At 41.3% G+C, this 23,444-nt stretch overlaps 1 protein-coding gene across 2 annotated transcripts in view; it reads left to right on the forward strand.

Moving 5' to 3' along the window:
• POLR3B (RNA polymerase III subunit B) overlaps positions 1-19,791 on the forward strand; it is a 152,790-nt gene extending 132,999 nt beyond the window's left edge. For both annotated transcript variants that reach the window (XM_072655818.1, XM_072655819.1), the window contains 4 exons: positions 5,181-5,347; positions 7,184-7,297; positions 10,136-10,309; positions 18,796-19,791. In XM_072655818.1, coding sequence (XP_072511919.1) covers positions 5,181-5,347; positions 7,184-7,297; positions 10,136-10,309; positions 18,796-18,925 — 585 coding nt within the window. In that variant the 3' untranslated portion in view covers positions 18,926-19,791. The remainder of the gene's footprint in view (positions 1-5,180; positions 5,348-7,183; positions 7,298-10,135; positions 10,310-18,795) is intronic.
• Positions 19,792-23,444: the final 3,653 nt, after the last annotated feature.

Raw genomic sequence — 23,444 nt, forward strand, 5'->3', positions numbered from 1 at the left:
CACACACACACACACACACAAAATCATCTGCTACATTCTGCGATTGAATCCCATAGTTCTTTTTCTGAATGTGGAAGGCATTTTGCCTTAGAAGACTGTTGGGAATTATTTTTTTAATGTCCTTGCATTGCTATGAAGATCCAGGTCCACCAGAAAAAACTCTCGCACACTGTGGTCATTGCTGTGCACGAAATTCTCCTGGTTCTGCTCCTTTCGCTCAGCATCAGATCGTATAAGTTTTTCCAGGTCTCTCTGAAGTCTTCTTGTTCATCATTTCATATACCATAATTTATTCAGCCAATTCCCAATTGATGGGCATTGAAAGGGCATCCCTTCGATTTCCAGTTTTTGGCCACTACAAAGAGTGCTGCTATAAGTATTTTTGTACATGTGGGACCCTTTCCCATTTTTATGCTCTCTTGGGGATACAATCCTAGAAGCGATATTTCTGGGTCAAAGGGTATGCACATTTTTGTAGCCCTTTGGGCATAGTTCCAAACCACTCTCCAGAATGGTTGGATGAGCTCACAGCTCCACCAACAATGAATTAGTGTTCCAACTCTCCCACATCCTGTCCAACATTTATCATTTTCCTGTTCTGTCATGTAATTGGTGTGATGTGGTACCTCAGAGTTGTTTTAATTTACATCTCTCTAATCAGTAGTGATTTAGAGCATTTTTTCATATGACTATAGATATCTTTAATTCCTTCCTCTGAAAATTGCCTGTTAATATCCTTTGACCATTTATCAATTGGGGAATGATTTGTATTGCTGTACATTTGACTCAGTTCTCTATATATTCTAGAAATGAGGCCTTTATCCCCGAGATTAGCTATAAAAATTTTTTTCCCAATATACTACATCCCTCCGAATTTTGGTTGCATTGGGTTTGGTTGTACAAAAACTTTTCAGTTTAATGTAATCAAAATTATCCATCTTGCACTTCATAATGCTTTCTATCTCTTCTTTAGTCAAAAATTCTTTCCTTCTCTATAAATCTGATAAATACACTATCCCTTGCTCCTCCAGTTTGTCCATGATATCAGTCTTTATACCTAGATCTTGTACCCATTTGGACTTTATTCTTATGTAGGGTGTCAGGCATGGGTCTATGCCTAGTTTCTGCCACATTGTTATCCAGTTTTCCCAGCAATTTTTGTCAAACAGTGAGTTCTTATCCCAGAAGCTTGGGTCCTTTGGATTTATCAAACAGGAGAGTGCTATGTTCATTACCTACTGTGTCTTGAGTACCTAGCCTATTCCACTGGTCTACCCTTCTGTTTCTTAGCTAGTACCAAGTGGTTTTGATAATTGCTGCTTTATAATACAGTTTGAGATCTGGTAGTGCTAGGCCACCTTCCCTAACATTTCTTTTCATTCATCCCTTTGATATTCTGGACCTTTTGTTCTTCCAGATGAATTTTGATATTATTTTATCCAGCTCTAGAAAATAATTATCTGATAGTTTAATTGGTATGGTACTAAATAAGTAAATTAGGTAGAATTGTCATTTTTATTATATTGGCTCGGCCTACCTATGAGCAACTGATGTTTTTCCACTTACTTATCTCTGACTTTATTTGTACAAAAAATGTCTTGTAATTGTGTTCATATAGTCCCTGGGTTTGTTTTGGCAGGTAAACTCCCAAATATTTTATAGTGTCTACCCTAGCATTAAATGGGATTTCTCTTTCTATCTCTTGCTGTTGGACTTTGTTATTAATATATAGGAATGCAGAAGATTTGTGTGGGTTTATTTTGTAATCTGCAACTTTGCCAAAGTTGTTTATTATTTCAAGTAGTTTTTTACTTGAATCTCTGGGATCCTCCAAGTATATGGTCATATCATCTGCGAAGAGTGATAACTTAGTTTCTTCTTTGCCTATTCTTATTCTTTCAATTTCTTTATCTTGTCTAATTGCTACAGCTAATATTTCTAGTACCATATTGAATAATAAGAGATGTCTTTTTTTTAAGTTGAAGCTCTCTATGCCACCCAATAGGACCACACTTTGTCAGATGTACTTATGCCTCCTCTCATATTCCCATCACTTTTATGAAGATGAACCCTGGATATGAGGCTCATGTTTTTTCTCATAATTTTGAAAATGAGAGAGAAAGCTTTTTTTTTTTTAAAAAAAAAGCAATGTCCATTTTAAAAGAAAGTGCTTCTCTTCATGGCACCAAAAGACCAGAAACAGGAGACTCTCAGCTGTTGATTGGGGGATGATAAAACAAGGAATGGTGTATGAACAGGATGGCAGATCACTGTGCTTTGAGAAATGAAGACATGCTAAATGCAAATAAGCATAGAAGGCTGTGAACTGATGAAAAAAAACCATTAGAAGCAGGAAAACAAAACAATGACAATTAAAAAAAATGAATGCTGCAAAATTGTCATGACCATGCTGTGCCTCAAAGAGAGAGGAGAAGACAGTTCTCTCTATTCTTTGCAGAAGTCAAGAACACTGAAGATGTGAGACTTTTTGTTGCTTTGGTCTTTTGTTCAATTGCTTTTTTAAAATTTTTACCATTATAAAGAATAGCTCTCTCAAAGGGAGTAAGATGGAGCTGCATTGAGAAATGTAAGTTCTGTAGAAATAAAAAATCAATAAGAATGTATTTTAATGAAAAATAGTGCTGTAACAATATGATCATTTACTTATAATAAATCTTACCCACTAGCCTGGAGGGATCTGTTGCTTGAATGCATATCATGAACTTAATGAATTTTACTCGTAAATCTTAATTGGCCAAAGCAAAAATCCAGGCCCATGAGAAGCAGAAACCAGGTGCCTTGGACTTCTGGCTAACTTTGTGAAAGGTAACAAAACCCAGAGATTTTTGTGCAGAAGATCATATTCATCTCTTCCAGAAGAAAGCATGTAGAGACTGTCAGTAGTTGAGACTCAAGTCATAGAGTCTCAACTTTATTAGGAAGCTCAGAGGTCAAGCCTGCTCCCCCAAAAGAAATCCCTACCAGATGCTTAACAGGTGGTTATTTGTCCTTTGAAGAACTCTAGCAAGTGACCACCACCTGTGCCTGCTTATTCTACTCTCAGATGGCTGGATTAGGGAGGAAGTTTTTCCTGGGGATAACTAGGCAGTGCAGTGGTCAGAACACTGGCCCTGGAGTCAAGAGGGAGTGGCTGAGTTCAAATCTGGCCTCAGGCACTTATTATCATTGTGACCCTGGGCATATCACTTAACCCCAGTTACCTGCCCCCAAAGGAAAGTTTTTCTTGACATGCAGCCTAAATATACCCTTTGCAGCTTTCATCCACTGCTTCTGGTGTGGCCTGGGGCCCCAGGTGGTCTGCAGAAGTCTGCAGATGTTTGAAGAGCTTAGTCAGTGACCTTGTAGGGTGGTGCCAGGTTTCTGTTTAAAAATCCAGGATTGGTCACTGAGTTCTCCTGTACCTTCATCAGCCTCTCCAGCTTCCCTGTTTTCTCTTCTTTGGAATTGTTTTTCTTCACGCCTTCAGAATATCATTCTTGAAAGTTTCCCATCTCTCGTGCACTGACTTAGCATGTAGAATTTTATTCCATGAGAATCCTACCTGTCTTTTCTCTGAACTTTTTGAAATCAGCTCTCAGATATGTAATGTACATGTCATACTGTGCCTGGTTTCCCTCTCTTTATCACCTCCTGGCCTGGCAAATTTCCTATCATTTTCTCTTTCCTTTTGTAAAAATTAGGGTGTGAATATCAGTTGTTCCTTCCCATGCCCATTCAGTGGTTCCTTAGCCTTTTAAAAACATCAAATTATCATTAAAGCAAGCTAGAGAATTGGGAAGTGTTTAACTTTTAGCAGAGAAAAAACCTGCAACAGGTGTCCGGATGTTTGGATTTACATGACTGCTATACATGCTTCTGAGTAGGGTTTCTCACCTGTTCCTTTCTGCTGCAGTTGTCTGTCAGGTAACTTATAGGTAATACTACTTTTGTTTCTGTTTCAGTTGACCTTTCCCTCAGTATTCTCTGCCTTACTTCCCCCATCTGGTCCTGGATTTCTCCTAGGAGTAAATCTACTTAATATCCAGTGTTCTTCCACCTCATCTTTCATATGCTCAATTTAATTTAAGTCGTTGTGAGTCCCAACATACCAAATCCCAGTTTTACCTCCGAAGTCAGAGTTTGTCTTCTTAAGATTTCTAAATCCTTTTGTGTGATAGCGCATGTTTTTGTATGTTTATATATCTGCACCTGATACCGTGACTAAATATGGAGAAGCTTCAGCTCAGAACTGGACAGGACCTCCGAATGTCATTTAGTCCAACCCTCTTATCTGACAAAGGAGGAAACTGAAACTCCCTGATTGATCTGAGGTCACCCAGATTGTAGCAGCTGAGTTTAGATTGGAACCCATGTCTCGGATCCCAGATTCCTTGCTTCTTGTTATTGCCACCTCCTTTTTCCAATTTGATCTCGTGTGAATCTCTGGATGTTTTTATTACTGCTTTAAACTGTCAAGGGGATTTACCTTGTATAGTGCCCAACACCAAGAGTTCTCTAAGGGACTGTGATCCTGCTGTGTACTCAAAATATATCAGCTGGTTTTAATTTTAATGAAATTATCCTAAGAAGTAAGCATAAATAATATGCCTGAATTATTAGTATGTAAAGTACCTAGTGAAGTCCAGTATTCTCATTACCTGTGTATGTGCTCAGTACCTACACTGGACCACGAAGGTGCATCTCACCCTGCATTTTTAGCTTTATACTTTGTGTATTGTAAATGTTTAATGAAAATAAGTGACAAAGGTTCTTCACTCTCACTGTAAGGCATCCCTTTGAAATAGACTCCTCCCCCATTGATTCGAAATGTGATTCTGCTCCCACTGCGTATTTTAGGAACATCTCCGCCAGGTAAGGCCCCAGGATCATGAATCCTTGAACCTCTCACGTACTGAAACTTCAGAAGTCAGTCCACTTGATTGTTTTGCAGATTGCAAACATGTACATACATATGTAAATAATTGCGTGTACAATATGCATTTCACTTTTATTATACACACACACACACTCATGCGTGCACACAGATAGATATTAGGCCAAGTCGTGTTTGACATTTGATTTCTTAAATGTCCTGTGAGCTCTCGTATATTTAGGTATGATAAAGGGACCTGGATAGACATACGAATCCAGAAGACCTTTCGTTTGTTTACATGATGCAGGTGGGAAAGCTGATTGAGTTGTTGGCTGGGAAGGCTGGCGTGCTCGATGGCAAGTTTCACTATGGGACAGCTTTTGGAGGCAGCAAAGTGAAGGATGTGTGTGAAGATCTTGTTCGTCACGGTTATAACTACTTGGGAAAAGACTACGTAACATCTGGCATCACCGGGTAAGCAGATTCTGACCTGCACTGGAACTCTTGAAAGGAATGGGGTGCTGTTGTTGAGGTGAGTGAGGGAACTGCTCTGGATTTCATGTCCTGAATTCTGTTTCAGTAAGCAGAAATTCAAATTTTGGAAACATGTACTAGGAGGATGCTTATTCCCATTCCAAAGATTCTTCATTTCACAAAAGTTTCCTTGAGCGGACTTTCATATTACATTTGAATGTATTTTCAGACTATGGAGAAAGACTAAGGGACAGAAAATCTGAAAGTTAAAGTAGTATAACATCAGTCAGTTGGGAACCATTCCAGCTTATGGCAAGTTTATGTATACATCAGTTGCATAAAAGCAGTTGCCAAATATAATTAAGCTTCAGTGTACAGTATTCTTTTAAGTATTTAAATCTCTTGAATGTTAGTGGAAAATCTCTTAAAAGTGGAAATATGAAACACTTACTGCTTTTGACAGACTTGAAAGTGCTAGATAAATAAGGAATCCTGATCAGTATTGTTGAGCATTGTGTGTTCTAACCTCATCATCTGTGCAGACTAAATCAAGCAGATGTCATTGAAGGGCTGCTCTCTGTTTTTTCCAGAATAACACCTGAAGTGTTAGAGCAGATATTTTAGGAAACAAGTGTGTATCTGCTTCAAAATCACCTTTGTGGACATGGCAGCAGTTTGAGCCTGGAAATCCTTTTCTCCTTCCACCCAGACAACCTGAAACATTCTGATCTGGCTTGCTGATGCCTTATTGGCTGAGTAGAATACATTGAATAAAACTGTTTTTCTTTGATGATGGAATTACAGTATCTTAGAGCAGTTCTTGAACTTTTTCATCTCAGGAGCCCCTTAATGTTCTTAAATTAAAACATCTTAGCATTATAATGAAAATAGTTTTGACCTCATAGATGCCCTGAAAGGGTCTCAGGAGGCCCCAGACCCCACCATGAGGACTGTGGGTTTAGAGAAACTGGGGAACGGTAGAAAGAGCCCCAGACTTAGTTGTCAGATAACCTAGATCCAGATCTCAGCTCCACTGCTTACTACCAATGTTGCCATGGCCAAGGAAGTCACATCATCTCAGTCTCAGCTCCCCTAACTGTAAAAATGGGGATAGTAATCATAACGTGACTTCCTGCCTGTTAACAGTTGATGCAAGGACAGCCTTTTGTGAGTGTCAAAGGACCCTCGGTGAATTTCTGGTGGTCATGTTGCTGAGCTGCCCAGCATCCTCCAACCAATTGAATTGAAAATGAAGCTTCCCAGGGGCATCCTTACCTGTGAGCACTGAAGGCAGAATTTGGTTACTCTTGTTGCAGATGCAGAAAATAAGAATCTTAGTACTGGAAGGGGCCTCCCCAGTTATCTGATCCAATTCCTACCCAAAGCAACAGCTGTTTCTACCAGATTGCTCTCAAGGAGTTATCTTTTCCTTAATTGTAGACCGTTGTGACTTTGGACAGCCCTTTCCATTTGGGGCCTGTTTGAGTAGGCAGGTTTTCCTTACATGGAGCTGAATTTGGTTTCCTGGGTGCTTATGAGTCCTCCTTCTGCTCTCTGGGGCCAAATAGTTTCTATTACTTTCCCACAATTTAAAGCCCCGGTAGCCTAATTACCTGTATTGTGCACCAGCTTTCAAAGGGACCTCTGTCGTTTTTTAGCTTATTGGCTAGTCTGTCACTGGCTTAACCTTCATCCTGTGCTCGGGCTGAAAATCATAAACTATCCATTCAATTTGTCACAGACCTCTCTATGACCAAGTTAAGACCAGCTTTTGCCATTGTTTTCACATAGACTGGGATGTCTTTCATGTGGACCAAAATCTCTGCTTCTTCATAGGGAACCTTTGGAAGCCTATATCTATTTTGGACCTGTATACTATCAGAAATTAAAGCACATGGTACTGGATAAGATGCACGCTAGAGCAAGAGGACCACGTGCTGTCCTTACCAGGTAATTGAGTTTGAGGATGTCTCTTAGGCATCTGCTGAATGGATGTGACCACGCTAGGAAATGAGGATTCGGAAAGAGCAGTGAAAGCCCCTGCTTTTGAAGAATGACTCTGTGTGTAATTATGACCCAAGAGAGACTGCACTAAGTGTTTAAGTGAAATAGAGGAGAGAGCCACCCAAGGGCTTGGAGAAGAATTCACTTTTCTGTTCAGAGTCAAGGTGAAATTCCCAGGCTGCTGTGTTGCTCTGTGTGTGTGTGTCTGTGTGTCTGCTTTGTTTCAGGCAAGATGGGTAAGTACCAGCACAGAAGGGCAAATATTGAAGAGGGAGATATCAAAAAGTAGATCATTACATGGACACATGGCAAGAACCACTTTAGGTGTTGTCGGTGGTCTTTTAACAACGCTTTTTACTCTCATTCCCACGCCTTGTAATGGACCAGCCTTAGTTGTAGACCGGCCATCCCCATGGAGTCGGAGCTGGAAGGGCTGGGAGTATAGTCCTGGTGTCAGACTGACTGTTTTATGTCCAGGGCCCAGGGTACCTGATAGAAGAGGTGCATCTCTCATAGGCTGGCCATGAGGTAATGACAGATCTGAGGTAGGTCAGAGTGGCAGGAAGCGAGCCCTCTCCTCAGCTGTCTTGTGCAGTGTTCTCTGTACACTTCTCAACCAGCCCTTTCAGGGAAGATGTGCACAGATTGGAAGCTCTCCAGAAGAGGACACGTGGGATGATAAAGAAGACTGGAATACATCCGTATGAGCATCACCAGAAGGAGCAGCTAGCAGGGCCATGATGGCCATCTCCAAGTAGTTGAAGAATTGTTATATGGAAAAGAGAATAGACCCCAAAGTGCAGAAGTAGGAAGAAGAGGGGGAGACTGCCAAGGACTGAACATCAGGAGAACACTTCCTACGAGGGGGCTGCCTCCTCCCCCCAGAGGCACAGGGTCCCTCTGGGGACTCATCCAACGAGCCCTTGTCTGGGCCAAGGTTCTACTCAGTCAGTGTCTGTGGATCTCCATCCCAGCCCTTGGATTCTGGGGTGAATTCTCTGGCTATGATGACTATTCAGCAGTGTAATTACTGAAGGAACATGTATTACACATTAATCAGAAGTTCAGTTGTACAGCATATTTTCAAATGCTAATAGCCTAGTTCAATTAAATTCAGTTCCTTATTGAGGACTGTTTGCATGATATATTCAGTCTTTTTACAGCAGTAGGAGGGAGGAAAATGAAGCAGCTGTTTTTTACAATAGAAGAGGTGTGGATGACTCAATCCTTTGACCCTTTAATATAAAGCAAATGCGTACATCTATTGAAATGATAGACACATGTGCTCTGGAGATGTAGGAGCGGGGAGGAAAGCAGAGATTCTGAAGCCCATAACTCCCTACAAAGAGACCCTGACAGGCCAGGTCTGGCTCTTTCTTCTGTGATGTTCTTCCTTCCCTTTAAATAAGTTACAACAGTCAGAAACTATGTAAGGGCAACATAAATGTCAAGGCACTTACTGCCCAGGCTTGGTTTGGTTGTGTAGAAGGGGAGTTATGTAGTACTTTTAGTATCATGCTTTTTAAAAGGTTTCCTTACAAACGAGCCCTGGGCAGTTATCTCTGTTAGAGCAGTGGTCGCTAACCTTTTCCATTTATAAGAACCCTCTTAAAACCTCACGTTTGAGGGACCCTCATGCTAAGAGTTGTGTGCTCTTGTTATTATTTTATAAAATATATATATAGGTACAGAAGCTAGGGTGAATTCAGAACCACTTGTAAATGTATATATTTTATTCTCCACAACAGCCCCTACATACATTTGAAACAGTTGTACATATCTGAATGAAGCATTATTCAGTCTTCCCATAGCACAGTTGATTATGATGAAATGGATCCTAACTGTGGCCTTCCAGGGGCCGGAGGCTCAGAGGTCAGGAAGTACTGAAGGAGGTCATGCCAAGTATGGGCCAGGTGATTTCTGTCTAGTAGCCCCAGCCTGCACTGTTAGCCTTGCTAGACACCTTACAGAGGCTCGTGATTGGGCAGAAGAGGGGCTGACTGTTATATGACCCCAAAAGGTAGAAGTGGGAAGGAGAGGGAGAGGCTGCCGAGCTATCTCCTTGTTTGGCAAGGGATGGGGCAGGGGGGCGGTGTGAAGGATGGTGTGCTATATGCCTTCAAATGCAGCATGCATACACATTCAGCCCCATTTAGTTGATTTTCAGATATTGTCAGGAACCGTGAGAACATCCTATAAACTTTATTTGCAACTAAAACTTTTATTTCTGACAATAATCCATGAGATATTTCCCCTGAGTTGATTTATAGTGAAATAATTTAGTGACTTGAATGAGAAAAGCAATATACCAGCACCATGTATCTGTGTATATGTAACATGACAGGTCAGTGTGCTCATGAAGGACCCAGGGTGGAATAGTGGGATGGAAAGCTTGGGTTGGGACCCAGCTCTATCCATTGCTGTGGAACCTTGGGCGAGTTCCTGTATCTCTCTGGACCTGTTTTTCTCATCTGTTCGTTATGGATGATAATATATTTTATATCCTTTAAATTATATATGGATGTGTATAGTCTTTCTTAGTTCCCCAATTTTTGACCTTTTTACATGACAGTTTCTTTCACCTGGGTCTATTCTCCTGTGAGCACTGGCAGCACCTTTGGGGAGGCTTGGATTATCTTCCTTGTTCCATTTCTCTTATCTTTAAAGTAAGGGCAAGCTGTGTCCTCGACAGGATGCTTCTGTTCCTTATTCATCGGATGTTTTTCACTAATTTGAGATCTTTTCATCTCGTGTACCACATTTGTCTAATGGTCTGTTTTCAAGGCAGCCCACAGAAGGCCGATCCCGTGATGGTGGTCTGCGTCTTGGAGAGATGGAACGCGACTGCCTGATCGGTTACGGAGCCAGCATGCTTCTGCTGGAGAGATTGATGATTTCAAGTGATGCCTTTGAGGTCGACGTCTGCGGGCAGTGTGGACTTCTGGGATATTCTGGCTGGTAAGTTGATACTGTATGTATGTATTTTGTGCCTTGTTTAAAGTTTCTCACCCAACAAACCTTTACCCATTGTCCTTCTTTCTATTGCTCCTTTCTTAAAATAGATAGTCCTGAATCCATTTGACAGCCTCTCGTGACAATGTTGTGGATGAGGCACTCAAATGAATGAATGCATGAGGTGGCATTTGTTAAACACTTGCCAGAGACGCAGGCACAGAAAGCAAGAGCTTATGTTCTCCCAGAAGACAGACAACAAAATGAGCAATAGTTTAATGTTCACTGAGTGACCACCCTGAATAATTTCAGTTTCGAAGGCGTTCTTCAGAGGTTTGCACCGGCGTTCTCTGGGGCCATCCCAGTGCCTTGTGTTTTTGTACCATGTCATTCCAGCCGTGTGTCTGTAGCCTGCCTCACTGCAGTTCTGACCCATGGAAGAGGCCCGCTCTGACCCTGCAGGGTCTCCTTATCTGCTGTCTGCCATCCAGCTCCACAGCCCCAACACCTACTAGAGCTTCATAAAGGTCATGGCGGTCGGCACTCTTTCCACTCACACTCCTGTAGACGCTACTCATGTTGCCCTTGCAGGTCTACACCCCTTCATATGCACCTGCCCGCATCTCTCTGAATTCTTCATAAGCTTTTTTCTTTGGCTACAGGAGTATTCCATTCCATTCATATACCACAGTTTATTCAAGTATTCTCTACTCAATGGGCACCCATTTTTCCCCCCAAATTTCACTCGCACAGAAGTATTGCTCACTATCTTGGTGCATATTGGGCCTTTCTGTATATGTTTTCCCCTTCCCGTTAGCTCACTCATGAGCACAATTATCTTAAGTACAACTACTTATTTACTGCATACATTTAGTACAGTTCAGATTTATCTCTTTCTGGAATTTTTCTAATTCTTGTATTTGTCTGTACCAGATTCATGTTAGTTACATGATGATCTGTCTTGTTTCCTACAAGAAGTTAGCATCACACGAGGCGAGATAAGACCTGGCTATATTTCTTAGTATGTACTGTTCACCTTCAGTAAGTGCTTGGTTGATTCCCTGACCACAGAGTAGACCCCTGTGCAGTGGCTGACCAGTGCTTTCTCCTGATTCAGTGGTAATGTAGAGCAGGAAGCAGCCAATGTAGACCAGAGATTCTGAGTCCAAGGACAAGAAACACCAAGAGGGTCCCCTTCTTCCCAGCTTCCTAATGGTAGGGCTTCCTTTTATTTGGGCTGGATTTTAAGAACCTTCTTTTAAAAAGCAGAAGGAACCCTGAAGCTGGGGGCCTGGACCTCAGTTTGTGTTCTGCAGGGATCATGTGATCATGGGCAAATCAATTCACAGAACATCCCCGTTGGGAGTTACTTCAGGGGTCATTTGATCTCTGCTTGAAAATCTCCAGTGATAGGTACCTCAGTTTCCATCCTCACCCTAATCATCAAACAGCTTTTACTTATCTGAAGCCCAAACTAGTCTCCCTCAGTCTGTCCTTTGGGGTCAGTCAGAGCAATTCTAATCTTTCTTTCACATCATGACCCTTCAGACACAGAAGACAGCCTGCTAAAAGTCCTCTTCTATAAGCTCTGTAGGAGCCATCATTTTTACACCTGACAGTCACATGATATAGTCCCTGCAAGTGTGACATCACCCATCCATGGTGAACTGCCTCTTAGTGGTCACTGCTTTCCATTCCTGGAGCCCACAGCTTTTCTTATTATTTTCTAAAATTCTGGTAGGAACCAAAGACAAGGAACTTCAGAACAAGTTCTTGTTCTGAAGAACCAACTCCTTATTCTGAGGGGAGGAGGTGAGAATTCACCTTGTGCCTGGCTCCAGCTCCAGCACTTCTCTCATTCTCCAGTTTTTCCAAGGTCATTGGTAACAATTCAGCCTTTCTTATTTTCCATTCTTTTTAGTCCCCTGGAATATCATTCAGCCTGGTCTAATAACTGGAATTCACAGGAGCAATAAGGGCTTCCTTACCACCCTCGCACTTACTTGGAGTTTCAACTTCTTATACATCAGTTCTGTCCTTCTCTGTGGTGGAGAAAACAGAAGTCAATTGAGAGTTAAGTAGTCTGCTGTCCTTTATCATTATTCCAGCCATCCTCAGCCAGTAAACCCATTCTGCTTCTGATTTTTCCTTTGCCCCCTGGGTACCCACAAAAGGGTTTTCGGGTATTCACCACCAGCCTCCTCTCCTCAACTTTAGTGCTCCAGATGCCCTTCTGACAGGCCTGCCCCATTCTTTCATATTTGCCCTCAGCTCCCTGTACTTACTTCCATCTTCTCTAATTTTTTTTTTAAGACCCCCCCTTCAGAATTCATATTCTTCTCTGGTGAAATGAGAGGGCTTAACCAAATGGTCCCAGTTCTTCAGCCCTCTGAACATGGAAGGGACGTTGAGAAACGTGACTTAATGACTTGCTCACTGGGTAGCATTGCAGTCTCCTGCTATCTGAATAAAACAGTCCACGCATCAGAACGGTGGGCCTTTGCCCAGCCTAGAGGACCTGCACCTGGTGGCCGCTGTTTCCTGTTCTGCCCAGACGGAGGAGGTGGTGATGTCCACCAGTGAGGCTGTATCATCCTAGTTGAGTGGCATCAGCTTGCTGCAGTTGATGTCTTTCATCAGACTGCGTGATTAGGGGATAGTATTCTGGGAGTAAGCCTTGGCTGTTTGGTGTAGGAATGAGAAGGGGCCTTTCTGGTTTGCTTCAGTGCTAGGATATCTATTCATCTTTGAGATGTACTTGAGGACAAGCTAAAGAATACCTTCAGTTTACATTTTCGTCTTTGTAAGGGAACAGGAACTCAATCCTGTCTGACTTGATGTAGGGTTTTTCTAGTTTAACTTTGGAAAGGGAGCACAGGTCAGTGCCATAGGTAGGAGAAAAAAGCTTCATGGAGGGTTTCCTCTTTAGCTCAGTGAGTCTGATTCACATGGGACATGCTCTTTAGCAAAGCACAAAGAAACAGGTATGGATTATAAGATATTCTATTGAAATCTGACATGTCCTTGTTTATTATTGGGTAGAGTTTTCCTTGTATTTTGTAGTCTGTGTTGTCTGTGTTCTATTGACCGTCCTTTGAGGCAGCATAAAATCAGGTAGCGATGCTTGAGCATCTTGTGTCTAGCTGTGTAGGCCTGAATATGCTGTAGGGAATTGGAGTAGTCTGTTCCTGCTGTGGTTGTGAGGAGGAGGAAGATTCCTAGTCCATGCTGACCTCCTTGCAGGCTTCTTGTGAAATTGCCTTCTGGCTGAGGGATCTAATGATGCTGCCATTTCTGCAGCCTGGCTGTCCCTGATGTGGGAGGGGGCCTGGTTTTCAATGAGCAGCACAATGGAGTCCAGGCAATTAGAGCCACTGAGGACCTCCACACCAGCCCTTCGTCAGTGACTTGCACATTGGGGAGGCATTGCTATGGGGAGATTTACAGCAGCACTGTTGTTCTCCAGAAGACGTAGGGGCAGCAGTCACAGAAAGAAAGGGCCCACAGGGAAACTCGCTATGAAAGAAAGTCCCTATTAAGATAAATATCTAATAGGCAAGGTTTAATTTCTCTTGTGCTTTTGCGATCCGTCTGTTTTCATGGTATTCATTTGGGGATGATTCATTCAGGGGCCCAAGGTCATTTGGAAAAGCTTGTCAGTAGAGGTGGACTTGTTCCAGCCTCTGAGATCAGGATGCTTTCTGATTATACAAGTGTGTGGAGGAAAACTGCAAATCAGTTTTCTTGGATGGAGGACATGGAATAATGTGTTTATATAGAAGAAGAATATGGGCATTAGAACAGATCAGAGGCTCTCCTTTTTAGTAGGACAGATTAGACTTAGTCACCAAGTGACCCAGACCAGTTCAGATGTGTAGTAAGAAAGGTCTAAAATTGAGGTCGTGTGAGAGGTCTCAATTCAGGCTGTGATCGAAGGGAAAAATAGCACAGTGACCAATTCCAAATTTATTGTTGGAGGGGGAAACAAGGTAAAACCCTTTGACAGATATTTATTTGGAGTCCAGTGCCACGTGGGATGCCACACAAATTACACAGTGGGTGGAAATTAGCTCTGTGTGTATCAGTTGCCCTCTGCCATACCTGTACCTCTTGGTATATTCATGAATACCATCTCTGCCAGAAGTTGTAGCAATGGAAAGATAAAATCTTTTAAGAGGAAGACCAGAAATCCAGAAGAATATTAGAGGAATCTACTAAAAGAAAAAGCAAGAGCTGTCTCTTGTCTCCTGAAATCTCCTTCCCCAGCATCTCCAAGGCTTCTGGGTACCTTGGGGTTCTGGACTGAATCCTTGGTCTCTGTTGTCACTGGCCCCTAGTATCCCCTCAGCTTCCGGTGAGAGTGGTCTTAGGATCAGCCTGGGAAGGGGACCATTCCCTTCCATTGTGCTTATCAGTTTCACATCCATAGCCATTAATCTGTGAACATAAATACAAAGCATGTGAATGAAAGCGTATACTAAGTAGTTTAAGGGAAGATGGCTAGCAGCTGAGGTCAGAAGAACTTTGTATGAGGTGGAAGGAGAGAAGAAGCACATTCTAGGCAGAAGAGAGATCTAGTGTGAGGGTACTAAGACCCCAAAGGGAGTGAGGGTTGTATGTGATAGTCAGAGAGAATGACAGCCAACATTTATATAGCACCAACGCTTTGCCAAGCACTTTGCTAAGGGCTTTACAGTGATTATTTTAGCCTCATAACAACCCTAAGAGGTAAATGTTATTATCCTCATTTTACAGATGGGGCAACAGAGGTAGCAGAGGTGAAGTGATTTGACCAGGGTCACCTAGCTAGTGTCTGAGGCTGGAATTAAGCTCAGGTCTCTTTGACTATAAGCCTGGTGCTCTACCCACTGTACCACCTGGCTGGATCACAGTATATGGAAGAAAGAGTGATGTCCAGTGAAGCTAGAAAGGTTGGAACCAGGTTGTTTGAGGCTTTAAAAGACAAATTGGAGTTTGTCCTCCGTAATTGATTGAGTAGGGGAGTCATATGGTCAGCTCTCTGCTCTAGTAGCACCAAGTAGGAGGATTTGGGATGGTAAGGGTACTGGGAGGCTGCTGCAATTATCTAGGCCAAAGTTGATGACCTGAATGAAGGATGCAGGTGTGGGAATATGGAGAAGAGCTCAGGTGAGAGAGGTATCATGGAGGCAGAAATGACAGCATTTGGAAATGGATTGACCATGGGGTGGTGGGGGAGAGTAGAGTCCAGCAGAATGCAGAGGTGACAGATCTGGGAAAAGGGCAGCTTCTTCAGCAGAAAGAGGTGGATTTGAAAAAGAGTGAGAATGAGGTGTTCTAGCCAGATTGGATTTGAGGCATGTCCAGGACACACAGCTTGAAATATCCAATAGGTACTAAGTCCGTGTCATAGGAAGGGATATTTAATTTGACAAAGACTCAGGATACGAGATGCTTGCTTTCAAATATTTGAGGGGCTGTCATATGCCAAAGGGATTAAACTTGTCCATTTTGGGCCCAGTGGGGAGAACCAGGAATGATGGGTGGCAAGTGCAGAGAAGATGTTAGGAAAGCCTTTCTGACAATTGAAATGATCCACAAGTGGGAGGGGGCTGCCTGTGGAGATGGCAGTCTCTGCCACTGGAGATCTTCAAGCAGACACTGAAAGACCACTCATCAGAGACATTACTCTGGGGATTTCCTTCAGGCATGGGTTGGACTGGTGGCTGCAGAGACTTTCTTGCCTTGGTCATCTTGCTTGCTGAGGCAGGGGAAAGAAAAAGGAAAAGTTCATAGGAATATTCAAACTTCAAGCCCACTAGAAAATTATGTAGTCCCAGATTATACTCTCTCTACATAATTCTTAGTTGAGTTAATTTTTTTCTATCCAGATTATAATTTCTTCTAGGATAGAGCTGCAACCTATATTTATCTTATGTACTCCATAGGACCCAGGAGACTGCATAATTAATTGGTATTTAGTGATTAAATAGATTTGAAATATTTCTCAGGAATATAAATCCAAATTTCAAGAAATTGCCAATTCTCATGAATGCAGAGTAATTTCAGAAAGGATTCATGACACTGTATTTGAGTGAATTTCAGAAGAAAAAATCTGAAAGTGAAGAAACATTTAAGTCACTTCAGCGATTAAAATAAAACTGTCAATTAAACTTGTAAAATTGTATGAATACAGTTTAACTCAGCTCACTGTAAGATAACTCCCCAAACCTAAATTACCTAGGAAAGAATTCCTTGATTGATGAGAATTTCTATAAAGCTCAAAAGCAGTTTCAATCCATGACTTAAATACTAAAGGCCATTTAAAAAAAATTAGAAGAGAACCAGATCAGATACTTTTTACTAAAGGGAGAATTCTTAACCAAGCAAGGGATAGAGGTAGCTATAAAAGATAAATTAGATAATTTCAGTTACCTAAAATTAATGCAACTAGGAGAAGAAGGTGGGAGATTGACTACAAAAAAGTCTTTTTATTAAATATTTGCGGCAGTTAGGTGGTACAGTGGATAGAGTGTTGGACCTGGAGGCAGGAAGACCTGAGTTCAAATCTGGCCTCAAACACTTACTTGCTTTGTGACCCTGGACAAGTCACTTCACTCTGCCTCAGTTTTCTAATCTGTAAAATGATCTGGAGAAGCAAATGGTAAATAATTCCTTCGTCTCTGCCAAGAAAATCCAAATGGGATCACAAAGAAGTCAGACATGATTAAAAAACAACTAAAAAACATCAAATATTTGTAATAAGGGTTTGATATCCAAGATAGATAGGCAATCAAAAGAAATATCCAAAAATTCATTTCCCAGTAGGTAAATGGTCAAAAGGATATCAATAAATAGTTCTCAAAACTATATTACAAGCATTTAACAATAATGTGAATGTCTTAAATCACCACTGGTGAAAGAAATATAAATCAAAACAGTTTTCAGGTTTCGTGCACAGCCCCACAGATGGACAAAGATGACTGAAGAACAGAATGGTCACTGGTGAATGGATTATGTAAAAATGGGCATGAATACATTATTGTGTACAGGCTGTGAGTTTATCCAACCATTGTGGTTTTTAGCATATAACTTTACTTTTTAGTCTTAATATAATGTGGAAAAGAAATTTTCATGAAGTTACTCATTCTGTGGGTTGTTGAAATGCTAAAATTAACATGAATAGGGATGTTGAACAGTTAGACAAAAAATATGCCCAAAGTAAAAGTTGAAATCCAGTCTTTAATAGGAGTTTAAAAACTTAAGTTCATTATATTGTTTTATTTTCTTATACTTGACCCTTTACTTGAGGTGAATTTTAGCTTTAATAAAAGAACATTTAACAATCTTGATAGCTTATTTGTTGCTTTGTTTGCTGCTGATCCTTTTGTATTATTTCATGCTGGCAAATAATTTCTTCTGCTGTTTACTCCATTTTCTCTAAATTTTTGATTGAGAGATTTTATCCATAGCTTAAAAGATGATTGCCCTAGTTTAGGAAGGATTTCCTAGAAGGCTGACTTCCTTTCTGCCGTACCTCAATTGCTGCACGCTGCATCTTTATTTTCTTTTGGGTCCCAGCTCTACCCAGGTCTGTATGCCCCTGAGGGGTAGCAGCGGTGGCAGCTTTAGATTCCTTCTGGTTCCAACTGGAAAGGCTTTTTTGTGATCAGGACAGAACTCCGGACTCCCAACAGTCTAGCCATCCAGGAAGGCAGTGGAATTATGTGAAGAAAGTGACTCAGAGAGTCCACTGATAGGCATATACATGCTGTGCCCCCATGAGGTTAGTGATGCAAAGAAAGGTCCCACATACACCAGAGTAGCTAGAGAAGCAGTTTTGTGGTAACAGAGCAGAACTGGAAGCAAATTAGATGGCTATGGATTAGGAAAATGCAAAGTTAAATGTGTAGGAACATGACTGTGCTTTGAGAAAGAAACACTGATGGATGCAGAGAAACATGGGAAGACTTAGACACGAACAGATGCCAGATGAGGGAAGCAGCACCTGGAGAACACCAGACACAGCGAGAGCCACAGTGGTGCCCGTGGAGACAGAATGAAAAGAGAATGCTGGAAAGTTTTCAGGAAAGCAGAGAGAAGAGAAGGCATCTCCCTCCCTTCTGTGCAGGGCAGGGGCTTATGACTGGGGAACACTACAGATTAAGGCAGGCTTTTTCAGGGGCTGCGCTGATTTTGCTGAACTGGCTTTTGATTTTCTTTTTCTTCCTTTTTGGCTTTCTGGGTAGAAGAGAAGGAAGGGACATGTTGAGAAATGCAAGTGATCTCAAAAGCAAAAATCAATAAAATTTATTTTTAAAAATAAATAGCATTTTAAAAAACATTTTATGGAGCTCTTCTCTTTCTATTCGTGTATTATGTACCGGACAGTAAAGAAACATTTTCAGGACAAAGGGGGGTGATGGAAGAATTGGGTAGAAAGCCACCTTCTCTTTTACAATGCTCCTTGCTGATGCAGACACTGACCTCGTGTGTTCTGATTTGTGCTTCAGGTGCCATTACTGCAAATCGTCCTGTCATGTGTCTTCTTTGAGAATCCCTTATGCCTGCAAACTGCTCTTCCAAGAGCTGCAGTCAATGAACATTATCCCCAGGCTAAAACTATCCAAGTACAATGAGTGAAGATGGAAGTAAAACACATCTAGTTGTAAAAACAAGAGGCCCATTCATTGCACCAGGAGGGACTTCAGTGAAAAGCAATGATGAGAAAGGACTGGGACTCCTGAGGAATTTCCTGGGCTGTTTTACCTGCCAATTTTTTTAAACTGATGGAGTTTTTCTGTACAATAAAGGATAAGAGAAATATTCTCAAATTCACCCAAAAACTTTAATACTTGATTTAAAAAAACAAAACTGAAGCAACATAATAGATCAATAAAGATTCCTTTATGTTACCAGGACTTGGACTTTGCTTATTAGAAGGCACCACTATTGGGAAAAAGAGTGGGACAAGGAACTGAGCTAAACTTGGTGCAATTTGTCCTTGGAATCAAACCTGGGATGTTTCCCTGTTGGGGGGAGTTCATTTTGCCTTTTCATGTATTAAAAGAATACAAGGAGACTGCATAACTCTTACACTAGATAAGGTTAATACTTCGTTCAGCATCATTGGTTCAACATGGTTTTGCACATAAGTGAATTTTCCTTCTAAGTGAAAATGAATGTCTTGAGTACCAGACCCTTTTTTGTAAAAATATTTTTCCCTTTCTAAAATATATTGCTCCTAAGAGTGTCTAAGAATGATGAGAAATGTTGCCTTGTCTGTCAGACACAGTGGATGTATTGGTTGTTTCTTTTCCAATCTTTTCCAATCTTTGCTCTGAGGGTTAGTTTGCTGGGTCAGGGAGGAGAGGACGAGCAATGTACGAAGAAATGAAGGTGATACAGGAGCAAAAGATCTCGATAATTTTTTTTCGTTTGTTTTTAAAATTGTGTTAAGTCTCATTGAGATGTTGACTGGGAGCTTCAATAAAGTGAATCACTTTTAATCCCCCAGCATCATTTGTGATGATTGTGGGTATTTCTATCAGTTGAGGGCTCTTGCAGAGAATTAAGAAGAGTTGAGGTTATAGGAAGGCTAGCTTCTAAATAAATGGGTTATTACTGAACTTAAAGTCTTAGAGTTGGGGAAGACCTTAGTCCAACCTCTTCTACCTAGTCTTAAAACCACATTATGCATCCTGATGGATAACCAGTCAGCCTGTCTACTTGTAGGAAGTTCACTCCCTCCAAAGAGCCCTTTCATTTTGGGGAGCAGGCTGGCCACAGTTAGTGTCAGAGGTCATGTTGAGAGGCAGTGATTTTTAGCTTTCACCCACTGATCTTTACTTATGGCCCTCTAAACACCCATAGTGAGGATAACTCACATTTCTCTACTGTTTTAAACACTGACAGATTGGTTCCTTCATGCCAGTTATTTAAGTATTTGGAAGCAGCAGCCATCTCTCTTGTTTGTTTTCTAACCTCAGTTTTTGTCATCTAGATTTCACGCATGACAGTGCCAGTAGCCATTTGGAACTCACCAAAGATTCGCACCTTCTCTCTTTGGTCAGAGGTCACAGGTTTTCATTTTAGTTGACCTTAATGAGCATTTGAGTGTCTGCTGTGTGCCAGGTACCGTCCTTAGTGCTGCGGATACAAGAAGTATAGGAATCCAGAAGATGTAGATTCAAATTCTGCCTCATACACTAGCTGTGTGACCCTAGACAAGTCAGTTCATCCCTTTAAGCCTCAGTGTGCCGGTCTGTAAAATAAAGGTAATAGCACCCACCTCCCAGAGTTGTCGTGAAGATCAAAAGAGGGAACATTTGTAAAGCCCTTTGTAAACTTTAAGTCACTATACAAATGCTCGCTATCAAAAAACAAAAAAGGAAATGACCCCATGACCTCAAGAAGCTTATACATTGTGCTGGAGCCTACATTTTATTCTTGTGTGTTTTGCATTCATGAAAAGTGACAGCTTTTACCATTTGACTCAAAGCTATTGCAACGTCTCCCTAGTAGATAATTTAAAATCACCTTCAGTGGATCTTGCCATTGAAAAGAAATCCTCTTCCATTTCAACTTCCAGGAGAAGCCTATTAAACTTTGAAAACACAGAAAAATTGGTTGAAGGCTGAAAAGATTTGTTAGAAATAGGATGTAAGTTAAAAGAACAAGCAGATCTTCCATGTAGCTGTTTACTCCTAAGCAGGAGCATGCCACAGTAGAAGAGGCACCAAGATCTATTCTATCATGAAGAAACCCAATTAAAGTTTTTAGACAAACTGGCCCTTAGAGCATCGATCCTTCTTGGTGAGTTGCAAGGGACTCTGATAACTGTCCTCTATGAAATCTAGTCCATGAAATGAATTCATCTAAGAGGAGATGTTGTTACTGCTTTCAAACTAAAGGATTGTTGCCTAGAATAGGGAGCAGTCTCATCTTAAGTTTAAATCTAGAGCTGGAAGGCCAAGTTCCTCTTTTTGTGAAAGAAATAACTCACCCAGCTTCACATGGGTAGATAAAGAGCCAGGATTTGAACCTACCCTTCCCCACCTCCAGATCCAGCACACTTGGCCTGATACTGGTGCCATGTTGCCTTGTTGGGCCTTTGTTTCAGCACAGAAGCATGGGGCAGTTTCCCTGGGAAACTGGTGTTTACGAAGCTAGGACAAAAGGCATAAGTGTCAGGGTTTGGAGAATGCTGCTTTGCCAAGATGGTGAGGAAAAGTAGTAGAAGGTGGAAGAAAATGTTTGCCTGGAGCAGCTGGCCATTCCCTTCCGACATCAAAGTGAAACCTGTTCTGAGCCACTGGAGCCGATGGAACAGCTTCATGGAGCCAGCAGAACCAGCCTTCAAAATGCTTCCATGTGGCCGAAGTCGAGGGATGAATGAAAAGGGCCTGATTGGGTGCTACATCACAGAATCGTTTTCAGCTGTTTCAGCATTTTTGGGGGCCCAACACCTTTATCTTCAGTAATGAGTCACACTAGGGTGATAAGTATTTTGGGCTCTGGATGGGCCCTTCCATTTCTTGGCAGTCTGAGTAACAGAGAAGCTCATTTTTTTGAGAGCCCTATAAATAATTCAGTTGTGAAACTGATGGTCAGAAAAGTGACTGTAAAAGTCGCACCTCTTTTACTGTCCATATTTACTCCATATGTGGCTTGTGAACAGTTGGTTTCGTTTGCTGACCAAAAGTAGGTTTTTATTGCCTTGGGCCCCACTAGTGGTGGGGAAAATGAGCTGCATCCTAAAGAAAGCAAGTGGTGATTCGAGGCAGTATATTCTTTGTGACGGAAGCCAACCTTCTAATTTGAGTTTCAGGTACAGACCCCAGACGGCAATTAGGAGAATAGCACTTTTGCAAGTTAACCCTAATCTGATCAGGATGTCACAAAAGAATTGAATCCAGACCAATCTGAAGTTCTTCTTTTTTACCTGTAGCTTTAAAAACTCCACGATAAAAGGCAGAAGATCTGGAGGGTTTTTAAATCCACTGCAAAGGCTCTCTCCTGTGCATGCTTTGGTGTCTTGATGGAGACATGGTCTTGTTTATACACACAAATTGCAGCTGATCCACATCTCCTACTGTGCAGTTCATGTTTCTGCCCTTCCACAAATTCTCCCTATGACCGAATGTGTTGGAGGCCCTACTCTTGAGTCATTTGTAAATAGGAGAGGTGCTCTACTTCCTCTGGGAAGTCCTTCCCAATCCATCTTATTTCCTGTGCCTTATCTCTGTTAATTTTTTTCAGATTTTCCTATAATTTTATGCATAATTATTTGCATGCTTCCTCCCCCATAAGGTTGTGAGCTTCTCAAGTGCATCTCTTAGTATTTACTGCTTAGTTCTTGGCACAGTACCTGGCACACAGTAAGTGCTTAATAAGTATTTATCATATTATGTTGGAGTATTTGCCTGGAACTGCACATAACTAGGTTAGAGGGTAAGAACAGTAAAATCACTTTTCTCCCATAATTCCAAATTGTTTTCTCAAATGTTGAAGCCATTCACAGCTCCACGAAAAGTGTATTATAATGTATTATTATGTATTAGTGTATAATTATTATTAGACTCTTTCTACAATCCCTCCAGTGTTGATTGTTCAGTTTTTTGTCATATATTACAAATTGCAGAGAGGGGGTGTAAAACAGGAAAATTGTTTTAATTTGGAATTCTTTTAGTTATATGGAACATGTTTTAATATTGTTTTTGAGAATTTGCAAGTATTCCTTGGAAAGCAATTTGTTTATATCGTTTGACCCTTTATTGTAATCTTATATGTCATTCTCATATGTGAAGTGTTTTATAGTTGGATATCAGACTTGACAGTGATACATGATAGAAAAACTTTGCCCTATTTGGTCATTTCTGTTGTTTGTACAAAAGCTTTATAATTTTATCTTCAAAACCAGTTTTTTTTTTCTTGCCTTCTCAATAGGGTTTGGGATGGGAAGTTTCAGAACTGAAAATAAAACAATTGAATTAAGAAAAGAGGTTGTTGTTCAGTTGTTTCATTCATGTCTGACTCTTCCTGTTTGAGGGTTTTTTAGCAGAGACACTGAAGTGGTCTGTCATTTCTTTCTCCAGCTCATTTTCCAGATGATGAAACTGAGGCAAACAGGGTTAAGTGACTTGCCCAGGGTCACACAGCT

This window comes from Notamacropus eugenii, chromosome 3, assembly GCF_028372415.1.
Source record: "Notamacropus eugenii isolate mMacEug1 chromosome 3, mMacEug1.pri_v2, whole genome shotgun sequence".
In the NCBI taxonomy this organism is placed as follows: domain Eukaryota; kingdom Metazoa; phylum Chordata; class Mammalia; order Diprotodontia; family Macropodidae; genus Notamacropus; species Notamacropus eugenii.